This window comes from Elephantulus edwardii, unplaced genomic scaffold (genome assembly GCF_000299155.1).
Source record: "Elephantulus edwardii isolate Elephantulus edwardi_28Jun2011 unplaced genomic scaffold, EleEdw1.0 scaffold00017, whole genome shotgun sequence".
Lineage (NCBI taxonomy): Eukaryota > Metazoa > Chordata > Mammalia > Macroscelidea > Macroscelididae > Elephantulus > Elephantulus edwardii.
In genome coordinates this window covers 4,754,308-4,776,822 of record NW_006399767.1, presented here as the reverse complement: position 1 = coordinate 4,776,822, position 22,515 = coordinate 4,754,308, and the positions used below count along the sequence as shown (strand labels likewise).

General features: G+C 37.8%; 1 protein-coding gene across 1 annotated transcript in view; it reads right to left on the bottom strand.

Annotated features, from left to right (window-relative positions):
• Positions 1-22,515, bottom strand: part of MUT (methylmalonyl CoA mutase) — a 35,035-nt gene that overhangs the window by 3,673 nt on the left and 8,847 nt on the right. Inside the window, exons 4-11 of the mRNA XM_006881922.1 lie at positions 21,705-21,876; positions 17,310-17,558; positions 16,648-16,759; positions 14,957-15,072; positions 11,432-11,547; positions 9,739-9,870; positions 7,595-7,742; positions 4,617-4,784 (exon numbers count right to left, since the gene is read on the bottom strand). Coding sequence (XP_006881984.1) covers positions 4,617-4,784; positions 7,595-7,742; positions 9,739-9,870; positions 11,432-11,547; positions 14,957-15,072; positions 16,648-16,759; positions 17,310-17,558; positions 21,705-21,876 — 1,213 coding nt within the window. The remainder of the gene's footprint in view (positions 1-4,616; positions 4,785-7,594; positions 7,743-9,738; positions 9,871-11,431; positions 11,548-14,956; positions 15,073-16,647; positions 16,760-17,309; positions 17,559-21,704; positions 21,877-22,515) is intronic.

Below are 22,515 nucleotides of genomic sequence, written 5' to 3'. Positions count from 1 at the left end.
CCAAAGTATAGAAGATGCAGGTTCACCATGTCCTTGCTTCCAAGGAGCACTTTGGTTGCACTTTCTCCAAGACAGACCTCTCTGTTCTCTTGGCACCCTGTGGAATATTCAATACTCTTCTCCAACAAACCTCAAAGGCATTCATTCTTCTTCTGTCACCCTTAGTTACTGTCTAAATTTCAGATGGCTAATGAAAAGTGAAAATTATTTGTGCTTGACTACTAACATAAAAGAGGACTCTGGCTTAGTGTTAAGGAGTTGAGCTCAAGGGCAAAAAGTTAATAACTCTTATCATGCACTTTATGTCCTCTGAAAGCCTGCTGGAGGGTCAGCTATAAGTTGGTTCTGACTTGATAGTACATATCAATAAGCTGAATATTATAAAAAAACAACTGGAACAACATATCAACAGAGAAATAACAGAAGTACAGGCTGGGTTTAGACAGGGTTGTGGCACTAGGGATGTTGTAGCTGATGTTAGATGGATCGTGGCTGAAAGCAAGGAGTACCAGAAGAATGTCTATCTTTGTTTCATCGATTATGCAAAGGCATTTGACTGTGTGGATCATAACTAACTGTGGCTGACTCTGAGAAGAATGGGCATCCCAGAACACTTGATTGTGCTAATGTGAAACCTATACTTGAACCAGGAGGCAGACATCAGAACTGGGCAAGGAAACTCTGCATGGTTGAAAATTGGGAAGGGTGTACGCCAGGGATGCATTCTATCTCCATACCTTTTCAACCAATATGCAGAACAGATTATCTGTGAGGCTGGGGTCTATGAGGAGGAATGTGACATCAGAATTGGAGGAAGACTCATCAACAGTCTGTGTTATGCAGATGACACAACCCTGGTTGCTGAAACTGAGGAGGACCTAAAGTACTTGCTGTGGCAGGTCAGGGACTGCCGTCTTCAGTATGGATTGAGGCTCAAGGTCAAGAAAACAAAGATTTTTGCCACTGGGACAATTGGCAGCATCATGATGGGTGGTGAAGAGATTGAGATTGTTCACTGTTTTTGTTTGCTTGGCTCCACAGACGACACTCTTGGCACCAGCAGCCAGGAAATTAAAAGACATATTGTGATGGGAAAGTCTGCTGTTAGGGACCTCTCCAGGGTACTGAAGAGTAATGGTGTCACTGTGGAGACTAAGGTGTGCCTGGTACATGCTATAGTCTTTGCAATCACTTGCTATGCATAAGAGAGCTGGATAATAACTAGGGATGATAGAAGGAGAACTGATGCCTTTGAGCTGTGGTATTGGAGAAGAGTTTGAATGTACCATGGACTGCTAAGAAAACAAATAGGTTCCACCTGAAGAAGGTTAAAAAGGGCTGCTCCTTGGAGGCAAGCATTCTGAAGCTTCGTCTGACATACTTTGGACATATTACAAGGAGGGACCAGTCCTTGGAGATGGACATCATGTTTGGGAGAGTGGAGGGATAGCGCAGGAGAGGAAGACCCTCGATGAGATGCATTGATTCAGTGACAGGGGTAATGGGGGTAGGTGTGTCGGAGATAGTGATATTGGCACAGGACAGGAAAGAGTTTAGGGCTGTTTTACATAGGGTCACTATGAGTTACAGGTGACTCGAAAGCACATAACAACCACCTAAAAACTAGACATTGAAATCCAACCTGTAGTGCCAAGAAAAAAAAAAAAAAAACTTAGATATTTTCTCCCATAAAGATTTAAACTAAGAGAACCTTGTAGAGCAGTTTCATTCTGGAACATAGGGCGTTACCAAGAGACAGGATTTGAAAATAATAAGCTGTTAGCTTTGGGTTTGGTTTGAGAAAGGCTAAAGACATTGGACATGTGTTCTTCATGTGCCATTAAGTTCCTTTTGGAATATCACACTATCTACTTCATGATAGGGGCTCTCTGGTGGCTTAAAGGTAAAGAGATGTGTTGCCAACTCAAAGGCAAGCAGCTCAAACACACCAGCAGCTCCATGGAAGAAAAGCTGGCTATCTCCTCCTATGCCATTTAGTTTCTGAAAACACACTGTAAGTTGGTTCCAAATCTAGAAGAAAGACCTTAACTTGATCTAATGATGGGAATATGCAGCATGAGGCTGCTACATTTTCCTAAAGTATCTGGAGACTGCTGTTGCTAAAGGGTTAAAAGAGCATGATTATGGTAACAGGACACTGGTAAGAATGCTGTTGCTGTTAGATGCTGTCAATCAATAGTGCTTTACAGCAAACAACACTATGTGTAATAGAATGAAACACTGCCAGTCCTGTGTCAGTCTCCTAACTAATGCTATGACAGAGCCCACTGCTGCAGGCACTGAGGCTCTTCTTTTTATTTTCTGACCCTCTACAAAACTTGGTATCTTTCTCCAGGGACTGGCCCCTCCTGACAACATACTCACAGCACTTTAAATAGATCATCTTTACTTAATTGCATCGCAGAAATGAACAGCTTCCCAATGGCAGGGCTATGCCTTTTGATTAACCATCATTTATCAGTGCCTTCTAATGTAAAAGCTAGGTGGTTTTCAATTCAGTGAAAACAAATTTCAAGAAAAATACATAGGTGTTGGCTGCTATATTTGAAAGGATGTCATTAGAGAAAACAGCCTTTTATGCTCATGGGGGAAAAGTATACACCTACAGATGTTCCAAACAATTCAAATATCCAGAGGGTAATACAACTTGTTCAAAATGTATTTCTTAAAAATGTCAGCTCACTTATATAATAGGCCTAAAGTTTTTTTTTCTCAACTCATATTTTAACTCAAATATGTTGTGCCACTTAATTATTTGGCTCTTAAATTTTTGTATCATAACTAAAAGTTTAGGTATTTCAGCCTCAAAACCCATAATACAGATGTATGTATTCCATAGATAGACAGCAGTAAAGAATAAAAAGCCTTTACTTTTCCAAACAATAGACTACATGAATGTAACAGCCAAGTGTGAGAACCAAAGCAGCTGTGTGTTGGTTGGTAATATCATGGAAGTTCTATGTGGTTAGAGAAAAAAACGATATGTAGTTTGTTCTTTAACCCTATTCTGTTATCAATCTTAGAGTCTCATCCATAGATATTTTCTCATTGTATAAGAGTGGATACATTCACTTTTCTATATTGAATGACAGTAGAGGAAAAATCATATGAAGATCCTGGAAACAATGTCTTATTTCATAGGCAGGTTCCTGGTGGAGCTTCTGTAGCATCTATGAAGAGTGCCTAGTGTAGCCTCTCATATAGCTCAGTAATTTTAACTTTTTATTAAAACCCAAAAATTATAAAGAAGTCCAAATTATAAAATTTAGTCTCACATACTTTGGGCACGATGCTAGTCCCTGGAGAGGAACATTATGCTTGGAAAGGTGTAGGGATGGCAAAAGAATGGAAGACTCTCAACCAGATTGACTGACACGTGACTGCAGCAATGGGCTCCAGTGCCAGAGAGTGTGAGGATGACACAGGATAGGACAGGGTTCAGATCTGTTGTTCACAGGTTCGCTGGGAAACATATTCAATGGCACCTAACAGCAATAAGTTATTGAAAACAGACACTGTTTATCTTCTAACTAATTATTTTACCTGACTAGAAAAGAAACATCCTCATTAATAAACTATGTGACATCACTGATTATCTACCTAGCATCCATTTCTCCTTTCCTAAGAGAACTCAAATATTTGGCCAAGCATTCACCTCTTCCCCATTCAACTCATAATTATCAGAACAAGCTGACTGCATTTACGTCTGAGTTGGTGAAGATATTTTTAAATACAAGATAAATGATGAGGACATGAAGCACTTCCTGCAGAAGGACAAGGACACAGCCTTCAATATGGATTGAAGCTTAATATCAAGAACACAAAGATTCTCACCACTGGGCTAATTGGCAGCATCAGGATGGATGGTAAAGAGATTGAGATCGTTCACAAGTTTAGTTTGCCTGATGCCATAGTCAACACTCTTGGCACCAGCAGCCAGGAAATTAAAAGACGTATTGCAATGGGAAAGTCTGCTGTTAGGGACCTCTCTGAAGTACTGAAGAGCAATGGTGTCACTCTGGAGATGAAGGTGTGCCTGATACAGGCCATAGTCTTTGCAATCACTTGCTATGTGTCAGAGAGCTGGACAATGTCTACGGAGGATAGAAGGAAAATTGATGACTTTGAGCTGTGGTGCTGGAGAAGAGTATTGAGGGTACCATGGACTGCTAGGAAAACAAACAGATTCATCCTGGAGAGGATTAAACTGGCTGCTTCTTGGAGGCAAAGATTCTGAAGCTTCCTCTGACATACTTTGGACATGATGTAAGGAGGGATCAGTCCTTGGAAAAAGACGTTATGTTTGGAAGGGTCGAGGGACAACTCTGGAGAAGAAGACCCTGTATGAGGTGGATTGATTCAGTGACTAGGTTAATCAGGATGGGTGTGTCAGAGACAGTGAGACTGGCAAGGAAAAGAGCAGGGTTTAGGTCTGTTGTACATAAGGTCACTATATAACAACATATAACAATAACAACAACAACAAATCTTTCACAATTTTCATTACAAATATCCAGTAGAATGAAACCATACATATGTTACGCTTACTCAGAGTCTCTTCATTGAACCAGAAACATGTAAGAGCTAGAAAATACCTGTGGTGGTATGACGCCTCCACACATGACAAGAATATCTGGCCGTCCAAGGGAACCGAGTTCTTTGATGAGCTCAGGAACTAAGGTTTTATGACCAGCCGCTAAGGTGCTCACACCCACAGCATGCACGTCTGCATCCACAGCCTGCTGCGCCACTTCACGAGGTGTCTAAACAGTATAAATAACTCATTACTGGTACAATAAACACCTAATGATAGATTTCCTTCTGGTATTAAGCAGGTGCATTACAGTTAACCCCATCTCATGATGACTCCATGTAGACCAAAGCAGAACTGTGAGCCATAAGGTTCTGTAACAAAATGTTTCACCCAGGGACTTCATGTTTAGCACTAAAAATCCTCAATTAGATTAAACATGCACAAATAAAAAGTTCTCAAAAACAATTTAAAGCAAAGTAGGCTGACTAACACATATTATCTCTTGTTATTATAATTTCTTTTTAAGTAGCAATGAGAGTCTGTTGTATTATCCATAAACATTTATTGATGTAGGGAATTGAGATGCTAACCTAAAACATGCACCTCTCTATCCACCAGCAGTTACACAGAAGAAAGATGGGCAAACTCCTCCTGTGTGATTTTCAGCTTCAGTGGAGGGTCAGTGTGTGTTGTTCCATCTCAATGGTAATGAATTTGAGTTTATGTGATACAAATTATCAGGTTACAGTATTGGTTAAAAAGTAAATATTTGAACCACAAAGTCCAAAGTACAAGTTTTAAAACAGAATGAGACAGTATTCAATGTAGGAAGACTGAAGTAATCAGGATTGGTGGAAGAATCATCAACAACCTGCGTTATGCAGATGACACAACCCTGCTTGCTGAAACTGAGGAGGACCTGAGGCGCTTGCTGCAGAAGATCAAGGACTACAGCCTCCTGTATGGATTGAAGCTAAATGTTAAGAAAACAAAGATTCTAACCACTGGACCAATCGGCAGCATCAGCATGGATGGTGAAGAGATTGAGATAGTTAACAGTTTTAATTTACTTGGCTCCACAGTCAACACTCTTGGTAACAGCAGCGAGGAAATCAGGAGACAAATTGCATTGGGAAAGTTGGCTGTGAGGGACCTCTCAAGAGTACTGAAGAGCAACAATGTCAGGCTGGAGACTAAGGTGCGCCTGATCCGGGCTATAGTCTTTGCAATTATGTGCTATGCATCAGAGAGTTGGACAGTGAATAGGGTTGATAGAAAGAGCATTGATGCCTTTGAGCTGTGGTGCTGGAGAAGAGTGTTGAATATACCATGGACTGCTAGGAGAACAAACAGGTTTGTCCTGGAGAGGGTGAAGCCAGAGTGTTCCCTACAGTCAAGGATTCTGAAGCTTCTTCTGACATATTTTGGACACGTTGCAAGGAGGGACTGGTCCTTGGAGAGGGACACCATGTTTGGCAGAGTGGAGGGGCAGCGAAGGAGAGGAAGACCTTTGGTGAGATGGATCGATTCTGTGACTGGAGCGGTGGGAATAAGTGCATTTGAGATGGCTAGGTTGGCACAGGATAGAACAGCATTTAAAGCTCTTGTACATAGGGTCGCTATGAGTCGCAAGCGACTCGATGGCACATAACAACAACAACAACAACAACTTACAAAGTCTGCCATAAACCACAATATCTTTTGTCATCAAGTTGATAACATCCCCACAGGAAAGGAGAAGTAGAAGTGCCTCATAGAATTTCCAAGGCTATAAATAATTACAGAAACACACCGCAACATCTTCTTCCTGTGGAGCAGGTAGTGGGTTTAAACATCTAGCATCTCCTTTTGTACACAACTGCTGACTCACTGTGCTACCATGGCTCTAGTGAACAAGTATCCCTAAAAATGTATGTGTGCTTACCAAGCAACTCATGTAGAATATATATCCAGAAGCTCAGCCTTGTGAATAACAGTTTCCTATAGACTTTCTAGGGTCTATATTTTTTTTAAAAAAAATCAGTAAGAAAGGGGATATCTTAAAGGTTATTCTATAAAGACTAAGCCTATTCAGGAAAGTTTACTACCTTACTAGGGAAAGGCCTACCTCTTTCCTGATTATTCTTCAGCCCATAACTTAGATGACCTAACTGTAGTATGTAATACTGTCATTTCCTTCTCCTTGATATGCTGCTTTTTTTGTTTTTAGTCCTATGATTCTATTTCCTTTCATTCTTGGCCGCATCCTCCTCTTGTTTCCCTGTTTCAAATCACTGTACATTATGTCTAATGGCAAATGACATCCATTTTTATAGAAGCATTTAGTATCATTTATATGGTGCTCAAGACTGCTATTGTTGTTGTTGTGTACCATCGAGTCGGAATAAAACCATAGCTGACCTTCCAGTGGGTGTTCAGAGGTAGTTAATTGCATGGGAGTAGATAGCCCATCCTTCTTCCAAGGAAAGGCTGGTGGACTCAAACCATGTGCCTTTGGGACTAAAGCACAGCTTCTTGCCACTAGGCCACCAGATCCCTGAAAAACTGCTATTAAATCAACAAATTATTTTTCCTCCTTAGTTTAATCTTCTGTGATTAAAGAACATAATAGCAAATAGTAAAAAATCTACTTATAAAATGAGTTCACTCTTGGGTTTCACTTCCCTCTCAAAACAATTCCATTAGCCAGATATGCACTCTCTTTCCCACAAAATAAAGGTCAAATCTCAATGAGCACTAAAATAAAGTCTTTGAAAGTAATATTAAATTTCAAAGTCTAATAAACTATTATTTCTGAACCAAAATATACTTTAACAAAGTCTGAAGTACATTAAAGCAAATATTTAATTGTATTGAAGTTCACGGGACTCCATACATTAAAAAAAGAAAGACATTGTAGAATGTGTTCATCTTGCACAACTTTATATATATTTACTGTGAAGGTTTATATTTACTTGACTATTTTTCAGTATGTGCAACAGCTAATTCTAGTATGACTGATGGCATGTTTTTTAAATTCCCCTCAACATTTTTTAGTACCTGAAAAAGAGGGCCTATGTCGACATCAAAACCAAGATCAGCAAAGCCTGTAGCAATAACTTTTGCTCCTCTGTCATGACCATCTTGTCCCATTTTTGCCACAAGAAGACGAGGTCTGCGACCTTCACGTTCCATGAAGCTGTGAACCCTAAGAGACATTTCAAAATACAAATAGTTAAATCATAACAAAAGGTGGTGGTTGTTGCTATTTGCTGTCAAGTGACCTGTGATCCATAGCAACCCTAAGTACAGCAGCTCTGAAGCCTGCCCTGTCCTGAGCCAGTCTCACTGATCCGACACACCTAACCCCACTGCCTCAGATACTGTATCAATCCATCTCATCCGAGGTCATCTTCTCCTAGCTGTAGCTCCACCCTTCCAAGCATGACGTCCTTACCCACAAACTAGTCCCTCCTGGACATGTGCCCAAAGTATATGAGATAGAGTTTCAAAATCCTAGTCTCCAAGGAGAGGTTTGGTTTCACCTTCTCCAAGAAAGACCAATTTGTTTTCTTGGCAGTCCATGGTATGTTCAAGACTTCTCTAGCATCAAAATTTGAAGGCATCAATTCTTCTGTCATCCTTAGTCATTGTCCAGCTCTCTGATAAATAGCAAGTAATTACGAAGACCCTGGCCTGGATTAGATGCACCTTAGTTTAAAGAATGACATTATTGCTTTTCAGTTTACTGGAGAGGTCCCTGACAGTAAATTTTCCCAATGCAATTAGTCTTTTGATTTCCTGACTGCTGGTATTAGAGTGTTTGCTGACTGTGGAGTCAAGCAAGCTGTAACTGTTAACAACTTCAATCTCTTCTCCATCCATCATGGTCCTGCCAATTGGCTCAGTGGTGAGAATCTTTTTGTCTTTTTGCTGTTGACTTTCAATCCATATTGAAGCCTAAGTTATTTACACTAAACCTTTCCATATTATTTGAAAAATACCTGATATGTTTACATATATTTCAATCCCTATATTATATTTCTGTTACAGCTTAGATATGTTTATTATTTCCATAATGGCCTGGATATATGCTTATTATTTCTCCCTTCTAGAGAAATCTGAAAAATGGCAAACCTTGTAAAATAAAAACTGAGAGAATCGAAGTGAAGCAAGATGAGAAAATAACTTTCCACCTTCTTGTGCCAGTCTCCAGGAAACAGTACACACAGTTAAACATAGACTTACAGGTGTCATTTATACATACATGGTTCATCAGGTGTTTTGGATTGTGCATATCTTACTTACCGTTAAGCATGGATTTCTCTAGTATAAATACAATAAATACCTCATTTTATATTGGTATATAATCAAATGTTTGCTTATAAAAATTAACAAATTTATACTCAATATGCAAAAATATATTTATTTTATGTAAAGTAAAATCTTACCTTTCTGTTACTTCTGTAACTTTGATTATGTTGATACTTATCTAGTAAGTAATACTGACATAAAATTTTTAGTGGGAATTTTGCTACAAAGGATGAGAAGGCCATCACACCAAAGCCATTTATTATGCAATCGTACTGGTTTATATTTGAATGTCATATGGTAATTATAAATGCCAGTTCTCTAAAGATTAATTTCATTTATGAAACGTTTTTATTTTCAAATTGACAAAGCAGGACATTATAATGATTTAGGAATTTAACAATATACATTAACTTAAAATAATAAAGTCTAAAATAGCAAGCTCTGGTAGCCTAGTGGCAAGAAACCACGCTGCAATCCTGAAGGCACATGGTTCAAGGCCACCACCAGCTGCTCTGCGGGAGGATAGGCAATCTCTTCCCATATGATTAACTGCCTCTGAAAAACCTGCCAGAGGGTCTGCTATGGGTCAGTTCCAACGATATGGTAAACAACATCAAAAACAACAACAACAAAATAGCAAGCAGATTAGATATAAGCTTAGTGGCAATAAAGCAGTACAAGAGTTAGTTTGATTAAACAAACAAGAAACGTTTAAAGGAGATTATATTGTTAAAGTTCCAAATAATGCTAAATAGTAAAACTGCAGATCAACAAGAAAGTCAATTCAAGAATCTTTCAAGGGGCATGTGAGAAAATCAAGCTGTTGGTAGATTTATGGGGATTATGAACAGAAAAAATAATATACTGATTTAAGAAATCTCATATATTACCTCTTGATAGCAAAGGATATCTCTTTACTTTCTCCAAATTCCTGGCGATAAGCTCCACTCACCATCCGATCATTAGCTCTATGTTCACCATAGACCTTTTTCATGGCATCTGTGATTTCTCCAACTGTACATCTGAAATATTAAATGGAGATTCTGTTAAAGTCACTAGTTTGAGATAAAAATATTGATTCATTTTAATATCAAATAAAGTTAGAAATATGACATCTTGTATGCATAATGAGCATGTTATATGGTTTTTGCAAAATACACAATCCTTGTGCAATTTCCTATACATGCTGTATGCATTTTATACATGGGCACACGACTTAAAGAGCACATTTTATGTGAAAAAAAATATGACTCTTTACTAGTTAAGAAAACTTAGTAAAGTGAAAATAAAGTGGAAAACCAAGTGCAATAGGCCAAGAATTGAACAAGAATTAAGAGACTAGCACTGTTGTTGTCAGGTAATATCAACTCGATTAAGAACAGTGGTGATCCTATGCAAAACAGACCTGAACCTTGCCCTGTCCTGTGCCATCCTCACTGACATGCTCAAACCCACTGCTACACTCACTGTCAGTCCATCTGATAGTGTTATTCTCTCTTTCTCTGACCGCCCACCCAGCATCATCTCTTTTCCCAAGGATTGGCCCCTCCTGACAACATGCCCCAAATACGTAGGACAACGTTTCACCATCCTTGCTTTTAATGAGCATGCTAATTGCACTTAATCCAGAACAGATTGGTTTGTTATTTTTCACAGTTCATAAGGTGTGCAGTACTCTTTTCTAAGACTACAATTCAAGAGCATCCATTCTTTTTCTGTCATCCTTATTCACTGTCCAACTTTTTTTTTTAATTTTTATTTTACTATTTTTTTGTGTGTGTACTGTCAAATCGGATCTGACTGGCACAGGAGGAGATTGCCCCTCCTTCTCCAGTAGATTTGAACCACATGCTTCTGGGATTACAGTGCAGCTTCTTGCCACTAGGCCACCAGAACTCCCTTATTCACTTTCCAACTTTCAGATACATAGGAAGCAAATGAGATGGTTTAGATTAGGTACACCTTAGTCTTTAAATTGACATGCTTACTTTTTAGCACTTTGGAGAAACTCATGTTTTCCCAAAGCAACACATCTTTTGACTGCTGTTACCGTAGGAGTTGATTGTGGATGCAAGTAAAATGAAATCTCTGACAATTTCAATTATTTCTTCATCTATCATGATGTTGTCTGCTGGTCCAGTGGTACTCAAAAGAGTACATAACAAGAGAACAGTGAAGACTGGAACAGGCCAGTTTCATTGCCATTCTGGTTGCTTCACTACTATGAAAATCTCAAAAGCAATGGAATGACAGCAATATTTTACTGTCAACTGTCATCTTCACCTCAAGACATTTTAATTGGAGAAATAGCAAAGTAGTAGGTAAAACATATTCTGGAGTATATAGACTTTCAACTTGAAAAGTCAGTGAAATCGGCTTATTTTAATATGGCAAATGACCGGAACTAAAGTGAAATACATACTATATGTTCTAAATACACAGATATTTAGGAAAAATAAATTTATGTTGGTTTCTACTGTTTTCCTTTAGGTTCATATGACATATAGGGTTTTCTTTTATACTTTGAAAACCTAAACTGCCCAACATATAGAAATTGGACATCTCCAAATTTTATATCCTTACCTCGCTCGAGCTGCATCCACAGCCAGGGCCAGAATATTTCCATCTCCGCTGGCAGCACAAGCCGTGAGTGCAGCCAGACACCGTTCAGCCAAAGCTTGATCCCTGCTGGATTTGACCTGTGTAAAGGCAAAAGACAGGAACAGTGTAAGCAAGCAGGGAACAAAACTGATCAGCAAAACAGACTTTGATATACAACATATAGAAATACTTTCAAAATCCTACATTCAATAACAGGAGAGAAAATGAAGGGATGAATACAAAACCAAGGTTTCAGTTCATTCACTCATTCAATAAACATTTAAGGTTAAGTTTGAGGTTACTTTGATAAATCAGAATTAAGCAGCATGATAATAAGTGATAGTGCTGAGCCAAGTAGTACACATTACTCAGGCATCTGCAATGACGCAAGACACTAAATGGATCTTTGTATTTTAAAAGACACAATAAAAGTTAACAGCAACGAGGAAGAGAAATAATAGATCAGAATCTGGTAAATATTTTATTTATATTTTAAGACTCTCCCTTAGCTAACAATATAGTAGACACAATAAGAATAGACACTGCTATTCCTTGTATTTATAGATAACAGAGAAAAGCAGATGGAGACAGAAGCAATAAAAAACTCAACAAAACTCTTCCTCTGTATCCTAGCTCTGAATATGCCTAAAAAAAGTTAATTAACCCTTAACATGTTCCACCACTTGTAAAACTACCTAAAATACACTGCTCAAAAAATTACTAACCTCATGCATTATCTGGAAGAATCAGGATACAAAACTTACAGTAAAGGTAAAGGAAACTCAACTCCAAATTACCCAAGAAAGTGAAAAAGTGTTTACCTTTTTCTTATAAACTGTCTGCACTTTTTTTGATCTTTATTCTCAGTTGCAAGTCACAACCCACTTATGGATTGTGATACATATTTAGTGGACTGCAACAAACTTTTTTTTATTTTCTTTTCACTTTGTTGTTTTTAATTTTTATTATTAATATTAATGAAAATTTACAGACTTTGGATTTCCATTCATTCATTGTTGCACTTTTCTTCCTGCCCCCCTTTCCACCTTCCCCACGCCCCCTGCCCTGCCCCAGCAACAAGCATTTTTAAAGGATTAAAATAGAATAGGAAACATAGTTGGGAAAGTACAGTTTTTCACTTCCATCTTATGCACATGCATGCTGCAGTCTTGTGAGCATGTAACAAAAAATGTATTTTCTTTTTCCTTTGTGTCATGGTAAAAAAAGGTTAGAAATGCACTAGTATGAAATTCAGAGCACAACCACAGGAGTCAAATATGAATTCAATTTCTAGCTGTAACATTTCCTAACTAAGTAGCCTTAAGAAAATTATTAGCTCTCCATATCAACTGCCTTCTCTGTCAGATGGAATTGATGAAAATAATAATATGGTTTCTATAAGGATTAAAAGGGATTTCTGAAGAGGGTTCTCACTGCTAACCTAAAGGTCACACATCTCTTGAAGTTCAAATCTACTAGTTGCTCTGAGGACAATTTTTGGGCAATCTCTTCCCAGGCAATTTACAGCCTTGGAAAATCAGCTGAAAAATCATCTGAGTCAATTCTGACTAAATCACAATAGGCTGAGTTGATAAGGAATAAGAAATATAAATCCTAAGCAAACAGGAACTCACAAAGTCCTAATGTTATAAAGGTAATAATATTAAGCAAGCTGCTCCTTTAAGGCAAGGATTTTGAAGCCCCATCTGACATACTTTGAGCCTGCAGCCAGGAGGGACCAGTCCTTGGAGAAGGACATCATGCTCGGAAAGGTGGAGGCACAGTGCAGGAGAGGAAGAACATCGATGAGATGGATTAACACAGTAACTGGAGTAACAAGGGGAAGTATGTAGGAGGGAGTGAGACTGGCTCAAGAAAAGGCAAGGTTCAGAGTTACTGAACATAGGGCTGCTATGAGTCGCAGGTGACTTGATGGCACATAAAAACAAATGTAGAGAGTTATTGTTCAAGAAAATAAGCACATATGCAAATTCTATTTTTTAGTCAAAGTAATATTTCTATGCCTTTAATTCAATCATTAACATGTATTAATAGGTTTTATGAGAAAGGATTATCCCTTAACACACAGGCTATTCAATTCAAGTAATGTTGTGTACCATCGAACCAGAACCAACTCACAGCTGACCTTCCAGCAGGCTTTCAGGGGTAGTTTAATCGCATTGCATGGGAGGAGACTGCTCATCTTTCTCCAGTAGAGCATCTGGTGGATTTGAACCATGTGCCTTTGGGAAGACAGTGTATTCCTTCTCAGTAGGCTACCAGAGTTCCCTGGGCCCTCACTCAAATACTAGTTACTATTTATAAATGTTTTCTAATTGAACTAGGATACCTGATAAATGTTAAGGAGCTCTGGCATGTGAGGAGGAGACTGCCCATTTCTATCCCACAGAGCAACTGGTGGATTCAAACCACATGCTTTTGCAGTTGTAGCACAGCTCTTTCCTCACCATGCCACCAGAACTCCCTTGTCATCCCAAGATGAGTTTATTTATTATAATTATTTGAGTATTTTTTGTTGTTAGCTGCTGTCCAATCAGTCCCTGAATCTTGACAGCCGTGTGCACGATGGGACTGGGCATACATGAAAACAGTAATTCATTAAGAGTCCCTAACACAAAGTGTAGCTAACAAGAAATGGTAACTATTACTAATATTCCCCATATTACAATCATTGAAATACAAACTCATTGCCATCACACAGATTTCAACTCGTAGTGAGCCTATATATAGAACAGAGTCGGATAGCCTCTAGGGTTTCTAAAGCTTTAAATCTTTCTCCCATGAAGCAGACAGTGGGTTTGAATTGGTCAGTCACTACCAGAGTACCTTGCTGACACAAACAGCTGTTCACCTGGGAGCTACAAGGCTAGTGGGTTGAATTCACCCAGAGAGGGTGCTTTGCTTTCAAGTTTCGCAGCTGGGGCAATCCTATGGAGGAGATCGATTCTACATAGATGAGTTGTCATGAGGTAGAATGGATTCAATAGCTGCTAACAAGGACAAAAAGAAGAGCTACCAAATATGTTTTGAATTTATTTTTTAAAAAATCAGAGAGTAAGTGATTCACAGAACTATCAGTAATTAAATTCTAGAGAAAAGAAATTACAGTAAGAAATTCAAAATTAGCTCTGACCTTTGTTTTTTAACTTTGAGTTATATAATGGTTGAAACCTTAGTTCCTAATCTGTAAATTAAGAAAGGTATCACTATTATGAAACAGATTTTATAATAACATGTAATTTTCACAGAAGCAGGTATCATGGTTTAACAGTAAGAGGTTTTGGTGTCCGTAAACCAAAATATGAGTCCTACCTCCCTAATTATTTTGTCCTGAGCAAGTTTCTTAATGTATCTTTAGTGTCTTATTTTTAAAAGGATGAAACTAATATCCACCTCATGGGTTGACTATGTATTAAACAGATCAATAAAAGGGTATAGCTATTGTCCACAACACAGAATGTACTCAATTAAGAACGTTGACTGTACCTTCTTGAGTTTTTCAATCTGTTTGTTACGTACTGAAGTGTTATCAATAGCCAAAACTTCCACAGATTCCTCTTTCTCCAGTTGGTACTTATTTACGCCAACAATAACTTCAGAACCTGTAAATTCCCCAGAAGAAAATAATTGTGTACCTTATATTCACAAATACGTGCCTAACAGCAAAGTCCTGATTATCATGTTTTTCCTTAGAACCTTAATATTTATAAGTGACCTTAATAAAGTTCCAACTCCCTTAATATAAATTTAACTCAACTCATTGCCACCAAGTTGGAGCCAACTCATAGCAGACCCTCCAGCAGTTTTTCAGAAGCAATAAATCAGATGGAGTGAAAGTGACCATCTTCCTCCTGTGGAGAAGCTGGTGGATTCAAATTGTCTACCTTTGAGGTGGCAGCGTAACTCCCTACCCACTAGCACACCAGGGTTTCCTATAAATTCAATAGGAAGTGCAACCCCAAACTGAGAGGAGGATATGAGGTGAAGGATACATATTTCTTTAAAAGGAGACTTTTATGATGTTCTCAAACTATATACTTTTCTAGAATTTCTGACAAAATCTCTTTGAATAATGCCAAAAGAAACAATAACAGCAGCAGCTCTAGTGCATTTATTTCTTTCTTAAACAAACTTTTTTGTGCTTTTTTAAACTGAGATTTTAATGAAAGTTTATAAAGAACTTGAATTTCCATTCATTCATTGTTGTACATTTTCCTCCCTGCATCCCCTTTTCCCCAGTCTACTTTTTTCCTTGGGGGGGAAAAAATAATTTCATTGTTATACAGTCTCCCCAGTCCACTTTACTATGCAGCTCTTATTCTGGTCTCTGAAGACAACAATATTAAAGGTCATTGTGCTCTGCATTGGAATTGGACTGCTAGGAGAACAAACAGGTTTGTCTTGGAGAGGGTGAAGCCGTGCTGCTCCTTGGAGTCAAGGATTCTGAAATTTTGTCTGGAGAGTAGACATCATGTTTAGGAGAGTGAAGGGACAATGCAGGAAAGGAAGACCCTCGATGAGATGGATTTATTTAGTGACTGGTGTAGTGGAGACAATGAGGTGTGTCAGAGACAATGAGTTTAGCACAGGATAGGGCAGGGTTTAGGGCTCTTGTACATAGAGTCGCTATGAGTTGCAAGCAACTTGACAGCACATACCAACAACAATATCCTAAAAAAAATACTGTTGTCTTCAAAATATTAGTGATACACATACATACTAATAAAGAGCATAAAAGCACATAATCTGTATATATGCTTGTTCAAACAGGGATTCTGAAATTCCTTGTGACATACTTTGGGCATGCTGCAAGGAGGGACCTTGGAAAAGGACATCAAGTTTGGAAGGGTGGAGGGACAAAGCAGAAAAGGAAGACTCTCAATGAGATGGATTGACTGACTGGGGTAAAGCTGTGTCAGAGACAATAATGTGGGCTCAGGATAGAGCACGGTTCAGACCTGTTATACAAAGGGTTGCTATGAATCACAGGCAACTTGACAGTACATAACAACAATATTTTTTCAAGTTGCATATATGCTTTTATGCATACAAACATACATATTTATATAACAATGAGAATTATTTTACTAATTTCATTTTCTATCTATGTTATCAACAAATTGCCATAGTCATAAAAATATTAAATTTTATATGTAAACTTGCCGACTTTATCTTACCAGAATCTATTCTAGCTTGTCTTCGAGCAGCACATTCTTCAATTTTTAGTTTGGGTATCCCCTCAGCTACAGCTTTGGCCATTCCCCCCATTTCTTCAATTTCATTTATGAGCTAATAATAAACACAGATGCATAAAACCATAAGAGAACACAAAAAAATTATCAACTACATGAACATATAATGGTATCACAAACTACTATATTAAATGTTTATTATTTTATTAATAAATGTAATACTTCTTAAGGAAATGTGACATGTAGGCCACTCATTAGAAATTGTGTCTACTGAAGTTGTTTGCAAAGACAATAAACAACTAACCAGCATATTCTGGAAAACACAAAACCTCTCATTCAAAATTTGGGGAAAAAGGTATGATCACATCATTTCTTCATAATAAATATTTATTTTTGACTACACAGCGGAAGGTTTGGTAGCTGACTCCACGAAGCAGAATGAAAGAAATGGTAGGCAAACAACTACGGTTTTTGTTATCAACATTTTTATATTTTTTAAAAACAAGTTAAGTAATTTAAAACAAATAAAAATGTATTGTTAAACTGTATTTCTTGTAGGACTCTACAAGATGAACTTCGATGTCTATCTTGTCCCTAAAATATTTTATAACATTTTGAAAGCAAAGTTAAAAGTAAAAGAAACTGACCTTCAAGGCAGCATCATACACATCATTAGTGAGAGATTCCATCATATATGAACCTCCCCAAGGATCGGCTACTTTGGGAATCCCAGACTCTTCTTGAATGATGATCTGGGTGTTTCTGGCAATTCGAGCACTCTTGACAGTTGGCAAACCCAAGGCTTCATCAAATGAATTCGTGTGCAAAGACTGAGTCCCTCCAAACACTGCTGCCATTGCTTCTATTGCAGTACGAATGATGTTATTATAAGGATCCTAAAACATGTTGTAAATAACCAAAGGCAAAATGAGAAAATAGTCCATGTATATTTTAATTTGAGACAGTAATAATAAGCAGTCTACATACTTTCTAAGGCAAAGTCAATGTCAGGCTTATCAAACAAATATAGACAGACAAATGAATAATATGGAGTCAAAGTATCTAATCTGTAGGTTGTTGCTGTAGGTGTGTACCTTCCAGTCAGAACTGACCTTCCAGAGGGTTTTCAAGAGACAGTAAAATGCATGGGAGGAGATTCTCCATCTTTCTCCAGTGGAGTAGCTGATTGATTCAAATCTCCTGCCTTTGGAATTGCAACACAGCTTCTTCCCAATAGGCCACCAGAGTTCTCAATCTGTATGTAGGTACCAAAATACTGTTCCTTACAGTTCAAGTACAGTTCCAACTTGACAGTACACAACAACAACCATTCATATATACCTCAAATGTTGCTTCTTCTTTCTATCCTACTCTTGAAATACTATTTTATCAGTATAATACAAACATATATTTTTTTCATTTAGATTATGAGAAGCTGCAAGTAAAAAAATGTATTATTTCCTAATTATTTAATAATTACCTTGATGTATAATCCAGTGCCTGTTTTGTGTATGTAGGCACTGGATAAATGATTCCCAAAATGGATGAACAATGGCCTGTGAGAAATTAACTAAATTTATAATATACTCAATTATGATTTGGTCAAAACATTTGCCTTCTTTGAACTTCTTTTCCTTCACATTGTAAAAATAATGAAGTAAGGCAAAAATAATTTGTTCTAAACCTGAAATCTGTATTTATCCATTTGAAGGACCTGAAGTTGTCCTTCAAATAGGGTATATTATTATTACACAATATGTTTAATGGAATAAAGTTATGTTTAATTATCAAGTGATACAAGCAATAATAAAGACGGTTTATACACTCATTTAAATACATAATCATATTATAGACATTCATAGATACATACATGGAGAGCTTTGGTTTAAAAATTTTAACTTCAAATTGTTTAAGACAGTTTAATTCAAGTATGATTTCTACTTCCACATTACCACATATTCTGTTTTTAAAACAGAGCTAATAATTACATTATTTTATCATGTTAAACATTGTTGTTATTTTTATTTGCATCGAGTTGCCTCTGGCTCATAGTGACCCTGTGTACAATAACTCTGAAACCTGCTCTGTCTTGAGACAATTTCATTGTCTCCTACACATCTATCCCCATTGCCCGTTACTGAGTCAACCTATCTCATCTAGAATCTTTCTCTCTTAAACTGTCCCTCCATATTTCCAAGCATGAAATCCTTCTCTGGGGACTGATCTCTCCTGACAACATGCCCAAAGCATGCCAGACGGACATTCAAAATCCTTGCCTACAAGTAGCAGCTTGTTTTTCACCCTCTCCAGGACAGATCTATTTGTGCTCTTAGCAGTGTTAACCACTAGAGGGAGCCTAATCACCTGTGACGATGATTAGACACACATATAAAAAAGCAGGTTTAATACATTGATATTCAAAAACAATTTGAACTTATTTTACATCTTAAAGATTAACTTACTGACAATCTTTAGACAATAACTAGATAGTGTCTGGCTACCATAGATGATGGCTCTAACAGGGATCAAGCACAAAATTCCAATTAGAGTGGGTGAAAAATACTCAGCAAAATTCAAAACCATATAAATAGCCAGGCTAACAGTTATTGACAGGGAGCTCTGGTGGCGTTGGCTTAGAAACAAAGAATTGCATTGCCAACTCCACGGAATGTGGTCGGAATCTATGAGCTGTCCCACAGGAGCAAGATGGGCAATCTACTCCCATACAAATAAACTGCCTCTGAAAATCTGCAGCAGGGTCAAATATGGGTCAGTTCAAACTGAGGGTACACAACATAGTTCTGATAAAAACCGGAGGAACCCTAAAACTATGGCCCTTAATCACCACTTGAACCTAGGAAAAACACACTTGTGCGGCTCACCTTTTCCTCAAATAACAGAAGAGCCTATAAGAACAACTGATAAACAGGTCGTAGGATGGGCCATCTCCTCCCATGCAATTAACTGCCTCTGAAAACCTGAGGGAGGGTCAGCTCTGGGTGTTTTGATTCTACGTGACACAATAACAGAACACACTTAGGCTGTGTGTAACTTAGAGGGGGGTGTGGGGAGGCAGATGCCTGTACCTTCCTGAAGAGAAAGTGAATTAGTTGGGGAAGATGGTCACCACCAACCACCAAGGACAACAATGGACTTCAGGAGAGGACATCACTCAGGTGAGAAACGTTCCCAATTCTACACTGGACTAGAGAGGGCGAGAGGAGGGTGCTGAAGGGTGCTGCCTGTGTCCCTGAGGAGAAATTCCATCACCTGGGGATGTTGGCCACAGGCCACATCACCAAGGACAATAACAGCCTTTAGGAGAGGTGGACCTCACTTAAGGTGAGAGACTCGACCTAAGCTGCACTTGACTAGAGAGGACACTGAGGTGCTAGGAGGTAGGGGCTTTCAGTTCACATAGAGAGTAACTGCATCAGTTGAGGAAACTGGTCCTGCCTCTGACATCAAGGACAACAATGGACTTTAAGAGAGGCAGGCCACACTCAAGCAAGATTTGTGCAGGGCTGCTCTGCAGACAAGAGAAGACCTGAAGGTCTTTAGGAATGGTGAGCTTTCGTGCTGCACAGGGCCAAAAAAGACCTACAGTAGAGCAAGGTGTCCTCGCTCACAAAAAAAAATACTTTAAGCCTGCATCTCATCAAAAACTTCATATAGATTAAGTGTTACCAACAACCTATGCAAATACTACAGAAATGGAATAACACACACCAAGAAAAACTTTCCATAATGTCGCGTAAGCAGCAGACAAGTTCGAGCAGAAAGCCTCAAACATTGCCTTCTTGAAATAAAGCAGAATATATTGCAGAGCCAGTGAATGCCCTAGAGACAGGAAGGCAAAAGAAATGCATTGATGTGCAGAAGGGCAATCCCCTTCCCTTGCAATTAACTGTCTCTGTAAACCTACCAGAGGGTAAGCTATGGTCGGTTCTGACTTGATGGTACACAACAAAACCAGAGCACTATTGGGTTGTAGAAGAAACATAAGAAACAAAAATGTTCCTTGAAACAAAATATCAAAACCTTTAGTATACAGTTAAGGTAGTCCTCAAGGGGCAATTCATAGCAATAAGCAAACACATGAAAAAGGAAGAAAGAAGCAAATTAATGACCTAACTCAACATCTCCATAAAATACAAAAAGAACAGTAATACACCCCCACAATCTCTAGAAGAAAGGAAATTAATAAGGACATGAGCTAACATCATTGGGATAAAAAACAGAAAAACAAGTCAAACCATCGACAAGAACAGGAAATGGTTCTCCAAAAGGGTCAATAAAAGAGACAAACCAAAGCAAAGATGGTTCAATGGGAAAATCCTCATCTTTCATTTAGGAAACCTGAGTTTGACTCCTGGTCCAGATCACCTAAACTCAGCGACTACCCTTCTCGGAGTGAAAGCTTACATGTTGTCAGGATATAGAATAGGTTTTAGCGGGGTTTCCAGATGAAGATAGAATGGGAAAAAAGACTTTGGGATCTATATCTGAAAATTAGTAAAGGAAAAATCTGAGAATAGTTCAGTCTCATTGGACACGAAAATTGCTAAGAATTTGGGGCCAACTTGACAGCAGCGACCAACAGTAGCACAGTAAATGTTTAGTGAAAGTCAACTAAAAAAAAAAAATCACCATACTGTCCACATTTACTTGATGCAGTATTTTACAAAGATATATAAAATGATGAAGGCTCTATGGAAAAAATGACTACAAGTAAAAAAATATATATAAAAATGCTTTATAGGGTTTACAACTATGAAAAATAATATAGAAAAACCAAAAAAAGATCATAAAATAGTAAAATGAGAAATATAGCAGTAACTAGGTTGCAGAAAAGCTTCTTTTTTAATTGTTGATTATCATTAAAATATAAGTACAAAATTATACCATGCATTTTGCTTAAGAATACTTAATAATATTCATATATTAGCAGAGAAGGTCTTAAGTCAGCTGTGGACTTTGTTACACTTCTTAGATGTAAAAGTTACGACCAGTAAATGCTATAATTTAAATTACACCAATACCTGTTCAGTAAGCGACCATCCTGATGTCTGGCAGTGTGCTCTTAGAAGAAGAGATTTAGAGTTTTTAGGCTGAAACATCTGCTCTATTAAGTGAGCCCACAGTCTTCTTCCAGCTCTCATCTTTGCTATTTCCATGTAAAAGTTCATCCCAATTCCCCAGAAGAAAGACAATCTAAAATAGTTATAAAAGTCCAGAATTTTACTCCACTTGATAATACAAAACAGGAAACGAAACTAGTCATATCGCATATGAGATGATCAGTGTCTTCATTTTCATTTCAAACAACTTCAGCTCACTTAAAATCAAGAACCATTTAGTTAAGTAAATTCAAATCTAATATACGATGGTATAATTTTATAAATGCAGAAGAAACAGCTGTGATGATATGCTTCAAATGAACACTGGTGTCACAGTGATGTGATTAGAGTGTTTGGTTAGTAACAAAAATATTGGTGGTTGGAACCCATCTCTTGTTCCATGAAGAAAGACAGGAAGTTTGCTTATGTAAAGATTTACAGCCTTGGAAACCTTATAGAGTAGACACTCTACTCTGTCCTTCAGGATCAGTGTGAGCTTTTTAGCTCTATTTGCTTCACAAGTATGAATTTTGCAACTAGCTGTCTTTCAGAAAGAAGTTTTTCTTCTGTCCATAATTAAAGAAGAGTTCAACTATTTAAAGAATATTCAAGAAAGGAATAAAACTCACTAACTTACTTTGTTTGGTTAGCAAGAGATACTTTTAAAAAGCCTGCTAATTTAATCTGCCACTCATTCATTGCTCACTGCAGTCAAGTCAAAACCAACTCATAG